The sequence below is a fragment of the Parus major genome, chromosome 3 (genome assembly GCF_001522545.3).
Source record: "Parus major isolate Abel chromosome 3, Parus_major1.1, whole genome shotgun sequence".
Lineage (NCBI taxonomy): Eukaryota > Metazoa > Chordata > Aves > Passeriformes > Paridae > Parus > Parus major.
In genome coordinates this window covers 41,746,687-41,759,536 of record NC_031770.1, presented here as the reverse complement: position 1 = coordinate 41,759,536, position 12,850 = coordinate 41,746,687, and the positions used below count along the sequence as shown (strand labels likewise).

The 12,850-nt window shown below is 41.5% G+C and overlaps 1 protein-coding gene across 1 annotated transcript in view; it reads right to left on the bottom strand.

Moving 5' to 3' along the window:
* PGBD5 (piggyBac transposable element derived 5) overlaps positions 1-12,850 on the bottom strand; it is a 64,683-nt gene that overhangs the window by 32,763 nt on the left and 19,070 nt on the right. Inside the window, exon 4 of the mRNA XM_015622427.3 lies at positions 4,996-5,423. Coding sequence (XP_015477913.1) covers positions 4,996-5,423 — 428 coding nt within the window. The remainder of the gene's footprint in view (positions 1-4,995; positions 5,424-12,850) is intronic.

The following is a 12,850-nucleotide window of genomic DNA, read 5'->3' as shown; positions in this document are numbered from 1 at the left end:
ATCCTATCCTATCCTATCCTATCCTATCCTATCCTATCCTATCCTATCCTATCCTATCCTATCCTATCCTATCCTATCCTATCCTATCCTATCCCCGATAGATCTACCTGCCAAACTTTGTTTTCCCCTCAATATGTATTTGTATTCCAAGTGCTGCAAACAAGACTCCAATATGGGACTCCATCAATATCTTTCACTCACAGAACAAAACAGCCACTGTCAGGAGTGCCTTTCTTTCCTCTCCATTTTATATCATTTCCAATGCTCTTTCCACACCAAAATTCCACCCACCCTCTCTCACCAGAGCCCAAACAGGCTTCTAGACAAAGCCCCAAATCACTAAGTCTTTTGTACTTGGAACTCCTGGACTCCATATACTTAGACAATCAACCAACATATCCAGGAAACTTCTCCCCCTGAGCTCCATGGCCATCCACAACACAGGCTGTCTCTTCAGCCTGTCTCCTGGAGAAGCTGCCCCAGCTTGCCTCGCCTCTGGCTTTTGGTGGGTACCATCAAGTTGCAGAAGCCCTGGGTAACTGCAGCTGGATGCACAGTCAGTCATTCCTCCTGCAAGAGTAGCTCGTGCTTCTGCCTCTCTGCTCCAAAGCTCCTCCTGTCTAATCTAAATTCACTTGCTGGTGTCTGACATCTCTGCTTGCATATCTAGCTGCCAGTTCTGATTTCATTATGCTGCATTTGAGAGCATCTCCATTCCCTTAAGAACCCCTCAGTATCTCCTTCTTTGGTCATCGCAGACGTCCCTCTCCTCCTGCTGCAGATATCATTGGCTGGTGAATCTGAATGTCAGTTTTTACATCTTACTTGCAAAATCTCCTCATCCAGGCAATGCCTGCATTTTCCACGCTGAGTAAGAGCTCTAAAATGGCACTCATTTTAGAGTAACAACCCACCCACCCAGACAAGCTTACATCCAAGACCCACAAGCACCCTGTAACAGTTTTACTCAACATAAGGCAACCTTCTCCTACAGACTACTGCTGAAAAGCCATTTTCCTAGTCCATCACACTGACCACATCACTTTTCTTAATTTCTCTCTCATAGTTCTTCTCCAATATAGCAGACATTTCTCTTCTCATTTTCAAAGTCCTGCTTGGCCTATCCACATTTTACAGATCCTCTTTGTCATCATTCAAAGATTAACTCTATCCTCCAATGGAGCCATGATTCCATGCTCTTCTGCCCATTTGTTCAGTCTTCAATCAATCATCTTAAAAAACAAAAAGTCAGTTCTGACAGCACTCCATTACCATTAGGTAATTTAAAATTAGCAATGATGTTTCATCATTTTCTGTTGCCAAATTCCCTAAAATCTGGCTCCATGAAATGATCAACTGGCCAAGAGCTACAGGACATCAGAAATTTACCTTGCTCTTCATCAATCTTATTGCTCATTTGTCTTTCTCTTGCTCAACGTCTTATACTTGGCCAGTGTTCTTTGAACATTTATGTATTTGTGTCACACTCACAGAAGCCCTAAGACAGAATGATTCTCATTTGAGACCAGCTCCCTTAACTCTTAAAGAATCATTTTGAGGACAGGAAATCCAAAATACAGAGGTACAGCACAAGCAAGATCTTATCATTTGGAAATATCCAATATCAAATGAACACTTAATCAGGAAGACACAAAACCAGCCTGGTTTTGCCCCTCTATGTTTTCAAAGAGGCTGTCATCTAAAACTGTGAGCTGGTTTGGAACAGCTATGTTGAAACTGCTTAGGTGTACCCTATGATACCACCAAGAGTGAAACACAAAGAAGCTGCCTAGTAATTGGCCAAAGTTTAGCACCTGCCCTTGGAGCCAGAGGTTGGACTTACACCGCTCTTTTTGCCAGGGGGTTCACTCCCACTGGAGAAGAAGGTGACTGTTCCCAGCTGCTATTTCACTGGGCAGATGCAAAACTGTTTGGTTCCAAAACACCAAGGAGAAGGTACTTTAGAGAGAGGGAAGCAGAGAGTACCTGGAGTTATGCTCCTGACCTCTCCCACACCAGTCAGGGGCAGCCAGACACAGCAATCCTGTCTAGCCGCATCCTGCTGATGAGCATATAAACACTCAGCAGGCACAGAAGGATATTTGAGCAGTGATGTTATTTCCCCTCAACTCCTCTGGTTTCTGGAATTCAGTGTATATCCTTGGCAGCTGAGTACCCTTGAATTTGTTGCTTTATACCTCCTGAGCCCAGGCAGGGCATCCTCCCTGCCTTCAGGCTTGCAGACAGTAGCACAGCTGCAAAGCCAAGTAGCAAAGAAACAACGCTGCTTACAAGAACAGACCCAAATCTCCACCTCTTGTTGCTCAGGTAGAGGCAGTATTTATTTATACAGATGATGCTGAGGAGGGATAAGATGTAGAGAATATTCCTGCCATTTTTTTTTCTAGGTCAGAACACCATTTTTTTAACTTCAGAAGCTACAGCTAGCATTGCTGATACACAATTAAATTTTTCTGGACTTTCAATTCCTTCATAAGCTGAAGAGTAATTATTTCCTTTTGTTTGCTCAGTATATTTAGCAAAATAATTATAATTCACTAGATTGTTTTCTTTGCTTTGGTACACTGGCTTAGTTCTTTCTCCCTGTTTCCTTTCATAGCAACTGTGGTGTTATTTTTACAGGCACATTTGGACAGGGGGAGGGGTCACAGATTAGAAAAAAAACCCTAAGTGTTTTCTGACAGAGGTTCTACTTGAAGAATCTTTTCTAGCTCTCCAAAAAGAAAAGATGAAATCTATAGAAGAAATAATTGTGAAGGCAGATGTTGTACTGCATTCTGGATGCAGACTGTCCCTGCTCTGTCCATAGGGGTGAGTTAAACGTGGAATCTTCCTAATCTGTGTTCTGTGAGTCTACATTGCCAGAGAAAAAAGGCCAGTGACAAGCCTAGCCATAAGCCCAAACAGCCCTGCTACATTCAACAGCAGTGATTTAGCTTGACTCAAGATTCAGGAGCTGGGGATTCAGCTGTTTGAAGCCACTTACAAGAAGGCAGCATAAAGCTCGTGGGTCAGCCAGAAGCCACCCAGGTACCACAAGTCTCGTGTTTAAAATATGGATGTACCTTAAGCAACAAATCCATTCTGAACTTGGTATTTCAGGTACTGCTGACCAAAGAAACCTGGGCCCCCCCTTTCCAACTGGCTTTCAGAGGCAGAACTTCCAAAAGCCCATCTAAGTGATTTTCCCCCTCATTTTTCCATTTGTTTCTGTGCAACTGTCTTATTTTTAATTATTTCTGGTATTTCTCAGTGGGCATTCTGGGTTTGTTGTTTACTGCAGTCTACGCTCAAGACAATTTGCAGGGAGAGGTCTTTCCTGCTGTTTTGAGCAGATGGGGTCCTCATCTCTTGAGACAGGTAGTGTGAAGCCTTGACTGATGGTACCCAGGAGGATGCACACAAGGCTCCTTTCAGGAGGAGGCCTGGAACATCCCCCAGTAGGCTACTGGAGGTATACTAGGGTATTTTTAACAACAGATTCAAAACCTTATTCTTTCTCACAGTGTTATTTTTGAAGCTGTATTTTAGTGCTTTGTGTTCCACTCAATATAACTGAAACATGCTGCATAGAAATCACTGACGTAAACACTGACAAAGGAGCAGAGAAGTGGAGGGGGAAGGAAGAAAATTGGGCTGTCTCTGCTTCTTCTTCCCCCTTATTTTTTTAAAGTAGGATCTCCTTACCAAGCTCAGGATAAGAACACATTTTGCTTGCAAAGATTTAGATGTTTCACCACTGCAAACAGGGTATGTGATTTTGTCAATTCAGTTCTCAAGCCTTGCTCAGGAGAAGGGATATACATGCAAATAAAATCTTATTCTTTAATGGATTTGCACTCACAGTGTGTGCCACAGCACACCATTATAAGCATTTGCATTAGACACAGTAATCACATTTCTGAAGCCTTTATCTTCTGCCCATTGAATTCAGCAGGCATAAGGATAAGATTTCACATCTTTATGGGAGCAACAATTCCATGTTTTTCACTGCCTGTTTTGTCTTAATGGAAACATACCTTGCATAGCTTAGTGAGAACACTCCTCCCTCCTCTACCTTAACAGCTTTTTAGGCAGCTGTGTTCTCATGAGTTATATAGGTATGATTTTTATTGTCTATAAAATAAAAAAATCAACTATAATCACCCACTATTTATTTTAGGCACACTTTAGTGGATGTGATGCATCTACGCCTTCATTAATTTTGCGCTGTGGGCAGAAATGGGATGCTTCAGAAGGGAAACAGGAAGAAAAATAGGACTATGGACACAACTCTCTTTCCAAACGCCTAAGTGAAATATTTATATCGTGGAAATACAGAATTGATTGAAAAGTTATATCAAGCAGTAACATATTTCATGCTTATTCCTTTTTTTTTCCAGATTTCTGAATATGACCAGTAGCAACAGCTTCAAAAGCAGATAATTTGTATTGAACAAATTTTTAATAGAGTATGATGAATATTAGAAGATTTTCACCTGCCCCCCTTTCCAGTCATGAGGAAGCAGCTGTGTTACTGGACCATACTGCAAGCACCTACTGCTAAGGTCAGGGACAGTCGCTCCAGCAAACTCAACTCCTCCGTCCAACTCAACCTGCTTCCCTCCAGCCCAGCTGCAGCAGCTCTGTCCTTTCTACCCTTGCACAACCTGCAACCTCCCATCCTCAGGACAGCAAAACCCACTGGTGCCAGCCTCACTGAGAAGTGTCCAGGCTTGTTTAGGTCAGTAAAGCAAGCAGCTGCAGCTTGGAGAGCACCATTCCCACTGCAACTTGCCTTGTGCCTGCACAGACACCAATGAGCCCTCGCACAGGACAGTGCTGCTTTCTCTCATTTCACAGAGGCACCGCAGCACAGGCTTCACTGGGAAGCCCCAGCTCTTCCCCCAGACAGCTGCACTGTGCACTTTGTGTCACAGTGAGACAACCAGAGCGCGGAGTTCAGATGTTCCCTGCCAACAGCTTAACTCTTACCTGGGCTTGCGAAGGTCTGAAAGCAGAGTCAAAGCCATTCTGCAGAGAGTCCAGAAAAGGCTGGATTTTGTAGAGGCTATGTGTTGTCTGGCTCGAGCGGAAGGCCACAACGTGGAAGTACTTCAGAATCTTCTCAAACCTCGATTGTGTCATGATAAGTGCAATGCTCTTGTTGCTGTAGAAGCCGCTGCTCCAGATGCTGAGAACAGACTCACAGTGGTGGATGCTGGTTGATATCATGTAGCCTAAGAAGGCCTTCATTTCTGTCAAGGTGACATCAATCCAGGCATCATCGCTACCAAACCTCTCCTGGTATTTCTTGGCATACATGTTGGTTTGGACCACCATATTCTTTAGTACATTGTCAGGGACAAAGAGCTGAAAGAAGTCCATGGCACTGGCAGTCAGGGGCATTTTCCGTGTTGGACCTAGGACAAAAGAAAGAAGGAAAGATAGGCACACTCCTGATCACCACAAGGCACAACACCAGAAATTAAAAGCATGACTAATTTTTCTAATGCAAATGATGGCATGTTCCCATTGTCTGACAGACTTCATCAAGAAACTTCCCCTCCGCCCAACATATTCTTCATCCTGTATGATACTATACACTCTGAAAAGTTTCTCCCTCTGCTTTGCACACTCATTACTTTGCAGCATGCAGGCCTGTGAGACAAGCAGGCATTTTATTTCTCCACTTACACATCATCTGCAACTTTTATCTTCAGCAGGTGTTTTGGACTTTTTCTGGATAGTCTTTTATTTGTCTATACGTGTGTCAAAGTAGTGCCTTCCTCCAAACAGCCCGGAAGGACAGTGCGAGTCCTCCAGAGACAGCACTGCCCTCATCCCAGATAACATGATTCCTAGGCTCTAGAACCTGATCCCACCTTTTCTCTTGTACCTCAAATTCCTGCCTAGTTCATTGTCATAATTCTGTGACTTTCACATCTGCCCCTGCTCCACACAGTCACATACAGGTCATGTCTATGTGTTTTTTGAGTGTTGTGTCTATGCCACCACATTGGAGTTTTATCTTGCACATCCCCAAGAAAGCACACTACCAGAACAAGTCACAGCTACCATGTGGCTAGTGTCACTGTCCCATGTCACACTGAGTATTTTTAGCACTCTAATGCATGCAGTGGTCCTCCTCCTCCCATAATGTAATAAGCCTTGCAGTCCCATGCTGTCATTACTCTAACATTTCACTGATCTTGCACCTTCTCTGCCAGCTTCAACTACTCCATAAGAGGAGGGCAAAAAAACAAAAAGGAAGCTCTAAGGGCTGGCAGCACTGTATCAGTGTTACAAGGTCAGCCAGTCAGACACCAGATAATGCTAAACCGAATTAAGAACATCAAATCCACAATACCAGGGATGCAGACACCAGTATTTACTGCCCACTCTCCTCTAATCCCTCCCACAAACTAACCAAGCTCCATTCTAAAAGTAGTAGTTTTCATGCTTGCACCTTGTGGTAGTGTTTTAGTTACCAGGTAAGGGCAGGGAACATTCTCCATTCTACAGAAGCAGTGAAAACCAATACCCTGAGAGAAGCAGCCTCTTCAAACCCAGCAGAGAGGGGAGCACTTAAAAGCAGCTCCACACCCCTGTGAAAAAGACAATGTCATAGGTGTAATCTCAAGCCAAGAGCTGGATTCAAGAAATACCGCACCTTAGTGCAGCAGCCTTCAGCCCTGGGACTGTCTGAAACACTCATCTTAATCAAAAGGAGAGGCATACAGCTTCTCATTTGGAGTTCTGCCCAACAAGAGCGAGTCTTTCTTGCAATACAGGGCTGTTTGGATCTCAGCATCAGCTCTCCCAGCTGCAGCAGAGCTTGAGACTAACCATTCCACAGTCTGGCTCCGCAAAGATCCACTAGCACCTTGGTCAGATCACATTCTCCAGCACCCCCATATCTTGGTTCACCTTCCTCGTTGCAGCAACAGCTACAGCTTGCAGAAATTTTCCATGAAACAGGACTCCAAAGTACACTGTACACAAATACTATGATTGCACTTGCTCTTAAGTCTTAATGTTTGGGTGACTCTGGTGAACTCAAGCTACTAGTAGCATCAAGACTTTGAACCAGTAAACCTTCAGATTGCAAAGAATGCCAAAAAAGCAAACAAAACTGGATTTTTTTTTTTTTTTGTAAGCACAATGGGAAGAAAACCATCTATTTAAAGATTATTCTCCAATTTTAATTTTTGAGATTGAGAAATTTTCAGTTGAAAGCACATTCCTCTAATTTTACAACCAGAGGAAAAAGCCACACACAAACCATGTTTTGGTAAGGACAGAAGAGAAAATTTCAGTTGAAATGATAACAGGTTTTCATTATCAAGTGAAAACTATGGGGCAAGAATAGATATATTTCCTTCACCTTAACTGCTAGTGCAATAATAATAAATTAACAAATGTTTTCTTCTTTTGATCAGGATGTTTATGTTCTGCTAGCACTGGCTTGACTGTGATAGCTCACAAAAGATGCTCTATGCACGATTCTGTATCTACATTCTCCCCCATAACTTAACCAAGTTTTCATATTCTATAGTAGGTATGGCTTTCTGATAACAACACATGGAAGAGAGTGTATTCCTAGTTATATATGAAATCTTGAGTACCTACTGAACTCAACTCCAGCAGTCAGGCAACCTCTCAGGAAGCACACAGAGATAGTTTTTTAATACCTGGTTTCAGAAGCAGAAGCTGGGAGGAGGGGTAATGTTTTAGTTCTTGTCTACAGCAAACAAGAATTCATAAAACATTGAGTTTTATGAAAAACTTCTGGTGAAGTGAAATATGTTCATCTTGAGACTTGTGGATATGGACAATAGATATGGCAGTATCTAATATAATAGAAAAAAATGGATATGGGACATGCTGGACTCCATCTTTAGGGTGGTAAGACCAGTCAGAAGCACAAAAAATGTAATTTTGGTGTAATTAAAATTTCAGCAGGGCAATTTTGCCAATTTGCACGAGTTTACCTTGATAAGTGATAATGAAACCTGTATATGGGATATGATAATCCTTTCTTAGCCAGCAGTCCTGCTCCAGCCACAGAGAACCTACTATCTCCTCTCCTTCCCAAAATAAATATACAAGCTTTGTATCTCATTGGTCATGCAGAGCCCACACAGCTCTAAAAAAGCAAGATGAATCACTTTCTGACTCAAACATCAACTGTTGATTAAATAAAATTATGAAAGCCCCTGTATAATCTCATTGTCTTAAAAAACAGTCTTTATTGGCAAAGTGAGCACAACTGATTCATAATTTACTGATATGCAATATAACAAGAGTGACATTGAATTTCAGTAGGAAAAGAACTAAATTTTTAACATGAATTGAGTTTTGCATAGTTAATGACCAGCCTAAAATATTAAAATATGACTTTCTAAATACACAAATATATCCCATAGAGAGAGCTAACTGTCTGCATAAGGAACTTAAATAGCTAATTTGTACATTTTGAGGATTTTTACATTGATTTAAATGGCACTTACCCAGAAGTACTGATGTGAAGAGTTCAGTGTTTCATACATGCAGTTTACCTTTCAAAGCTTTCCTCAGTCAAATGAAAGAGTGGCTTTTTTCCTAGTTGTCCATTCTCAGAATGACTATACAATTATCACTGTATGTAAAATTCAGATTTTTCTCTCTCCTCTGCTACAGAATGTTTGCATGGAGAATATATTTACTTTCATAGAGTTTCTTTAAAAGCCAGTCAGGGGTTCTGATACAAATTACAAAGTGCAAAAGCACTCTTGGGAGTGTCTGAACATGCAGCCACACGCAGTATTCCGTGCACAGTCAGGACAGGGACAGAGCTCTACTGAGAAACCTCTGACTGGGCAGCACATGTGCCAGCACCAGAACTTTGGGCTTGCTCTAAGTGACCTTGTAGGATGTGGAAAATAACAAACAACTTCTCTTATGATACAACCTACCCACACAAGCTCTTCTTCCTTCCCACCCTGTCTGCCAGCAAAAACTTGCCTGTGCCATCAGCAGCAACCACCTTGCAAGTCATTACTTCTATTTTGACTAGTTGGTTCCATTTCCTCTTTTGTACTCAGAAGGAATGACTCCCACAAAGAAACATCTCCATTTGTAAAATAGTATCAAAATAAATGAAAAAACCTAAGCATGAGAAGCCATTTGTGTGTCCGTACTGGCGATCGGACTATGAAGCAAACGCTGGCACCTTGCCCTTGGAGAGCGTGCATTGCAGAGCCCATCTTGGCTCATGGCAAACTGCAGCTGCCCTGCTGGCTCTGATGTCTAGCAAGAGAGCAGGCTGCACATTCAGCTTCTCAGCAAACATATCCACTGAAGAACACCCAGAAAGGTTTAAGAAAAAGTTCAGGTGGAACTTCAGGCAGCCCCTGCATGTCATTCTACAGTCTCTGGTCTTCTCTTGAATGGCCACATCAAGAGACCATCCCCACTGGTCACATTCTTTCCCCTGCTTTATTCCCTTTTTAGTCTTCATTGCTGAGCAACATATTAGGAAAAAATAAGAACCCCAAGTGAATTAAATGCTTTTTCCTTATTTAATTGGTTTGCAGAATTAGGAAGTTTTGAGCATTTTTAAGAGGTTCATGCATCTTTTCCCATTTTTTTGTTCTGATTACCAACCTGTAATTTAGTAACCCAGAGTTCACCGACTCAGAATAAGGGATGGAAAATAAGAATAATAAGAAGATGGAAAGTTTCAAAATGTACTGTAACCTATCAGTGCTGACAACATAGCAAACAAATGTTAAGAACATCAAAAGTATTGCTATTTTGGGCAGGATAAATCAGATAGGTAAGGAGAAGACACAGTGAAAGAAAGTTCTTTTGCTCTGCTGTGCTAAAGACTCTGCTCTCATTCAAACTGCAATCAAGGCCCACAATAAAATACCCCATTATGCTGACAGGGCCAGGTGTTACCCTATGGATAATAACCCAAATTGCACCGTTTGTCTTGTGCAGAGCTGATCACAGCCAACTTTAAAATTAATGCAACTTCATTAACAGCTTGGCAGACCCCAATACTCCCAAATCAGTAACAGGAGTGGTAGAAGTATCAGTCCAAGAATTTTGAAGTAATTTTATTGTCTTCTTTGAGGAAAAATCTAACTATTTATAGCTACCCATAAAAATAGCACAGTAAGTATATTATATACAGACACATACGTAAGAAAAATCAATCCAGAAACTATTTTTTTTTGGCCATTGGGAAGAACTTTCTCCTCCAGCATATGGTACAGCCTTCAAAATGCAAGGTTTAAAAAGCCAATTAATTCCTTTTTCCTAAGTCCAAGCAATTATAGACTGGTTTATATTCCTGAAAAGTTACATTTGCAAAGGTGCACAACATGATTTTTGGATCTTATTTAGAGAACATAAAAAATGCTGACAGAAGCCTTTCATCAGAAAATATTAATCCATAAAAAAAATCATGATGTCTTTATGGAAGGTGTCAATAAATGAAATATGACAGACAGTTAAAACAATTTCCCATCTTTTTCAATGTGCAGAGCATTATAAAGAGCTAAAAAAAAAGGCAAGAAAACAAAAAATGATGTTTTAGTATTTTCCAAGTGAACATTTTTCAGAATTTCTGTTTACACTGAGTTTCCTCGTGTAACCTTTCGAAGTACTGGAGCTTATCTGTCTTGCCAGAATATCAGTTTTCATATCAGCTCTATTCTTAATGGCCTGGAAATGTACATCAGACCATCCTCGAGCCATGGCCAGTTTGATGGCCTTACGACAAGCCTGTCAAGACAGCTTGAAGTAAATTCATGTAACATTTCTTTTCTGAGTTTTATTCCAGTTTATTTCAGAGACCACTCTCCTGTAGGAACTGGGCAGCAAGTATTCAGGTCTTTAGGATAGTATCCTGCATGTTTTTGTTCATCTTCATTAGAAAAAGCTACCAAAGCTTCAGTGACAGGTCTACTTTGCTAAGTCAAAGGCATCATCCTGCTTCACACCAGCTGTGCTTCTGACACAGTATTTTGGGCAAGTAGGTGCCTGCATCTGTTATTTTGGTAGAAAAATCTTAGCTTCTTTTAAGGACTGCCTTGCACAAGAATTCAATATAAATGATGGAAACATGATCCATACCGTGGCACTGCTTGGAGTTAAGAGCAAATTTAGGAGGACGCAATTAAAAAAAGTCAACTACTCCCAAGAAGACCCTGTTGGCTGAGAAAGAAGAATCTGGATACAGTCCTTTCAAAGATGGTCCTTTTTGTAAACTATAAGGGCTTGCTCTCAGCAGCCCATGCTTCCGAGTAAGTTTTTGCAAGGTCACCTTTACAGAAACTTATTTTGCACCCTTGCGTGGGAGCTCAGTAGCTGCACTTCTGCTCTACATTTAGTTTCAATAAGCCTATTCCAAGCTATTTAGCAAAGTGTGATTCGACTGCACTCTTCCAACCTTTATTTATAAGCCTTTGACAATGCCTCCACGTCTGCACATAATAACCGTAGTCAAAAAATTGTTCCAAACAGCTTCTCTGAAAGGCCACTTTCTCTTCCCTCCCTGGCATTAAAAAGGATTGTTTTCTTCACAGCGTCAGCAATAAAGCGATCCACAGACTGCAGTCTGACTTTTATCCATAGAGAGCATTAAGAGCTGCGTCTAGAAGCAATCCAAGGACAAATGAAAGTGGACTCAAAACCAGCACAGAGCTGCTCCATACTGACTCTGATCCTAAGAGTCCCCGGTCTCCACAGCAAGCAACACTGAGTTACAAATAAATTAAATAGAGAACTTATTTAGTAAATCAAACAGTAAAATTTAAATTAAACGGTAAAATTAATGAAGGATTTAGCAAACTAATGAACTTCCTGCAATTCAGCTTGTTTCCGTGCTGTATACTGGATCTAGACCGTCATTCAGATTTTTTAAGCATTACAGCAAAACCCTTGAGCATTAAGTGTAGCAGGTCAATGTGGCATAGGTCAGGGATGAGAAATGCACTGTTCCACCAAACACAACTCCTCCCCTGCTGTGATAGTGACCTTCCAGTGCCTGGGGTGATAACCAAGGCACCCTGCCCATTCCTCCTCCATACTGCCATGTGCTGGCAGCTCAGCTTGGAAAAGGTGAAGAATTTCAATGAGGCATCAAGACTGGGATACCAAGGGTAAAAAATTTTGGCTGTCACTCAGTAAACTACCTTGTGTGATAGGACACTGTAGAAGAAATCTGGGGGCATTTTAAAGAGACCAAGCAGGCAGGTCTTACACCTTTGCCATTGACCAAATGTATGTTGCACCACCAACAGCACTGGACTGAGAAAGAAAACATGCCAGACGTGTTGTGGCAGTCTTCCATGGAAGTGTGCCTTGTAGATTTAAGCCATGGCAAAAACCTGTTTAATTAAGAAAGTACTTACTTGTGTTTATCATTGTGTTTTAAAGCTACAAAGCTTTCAAGCTGTGACAAGTACAAAGAAGAAAAAGCTCACTGCAGCTGATGTTGACACCTTTAATTATATACTTAATTTCTGTGCTGAGATCTTGCAACCTACAATCACCGTTTTCCCAACATCCAACAGAACTTCCCAAAACACTGGTACATGGTCTTACGGTTAAAATAATTTCCAACAGCCAAAGACCTTAAAGCAGCAGAGTCTATGCTGAAGTAGCACCATAACATGTCCATTTACATAATTCTTCCCACATTATTTGGCTGTGGGACTGCATATGCTCCTCCTCACAGGCAAATTCCTGCTGCAGCACCTTCCATGGCAATAGTGCACTGTGCTCCTTTGCCACTGTAGTTTCCTATTAACATTTTACTGCACTGCTCCTGGCAGCCCAGCTGACACTGGCTACA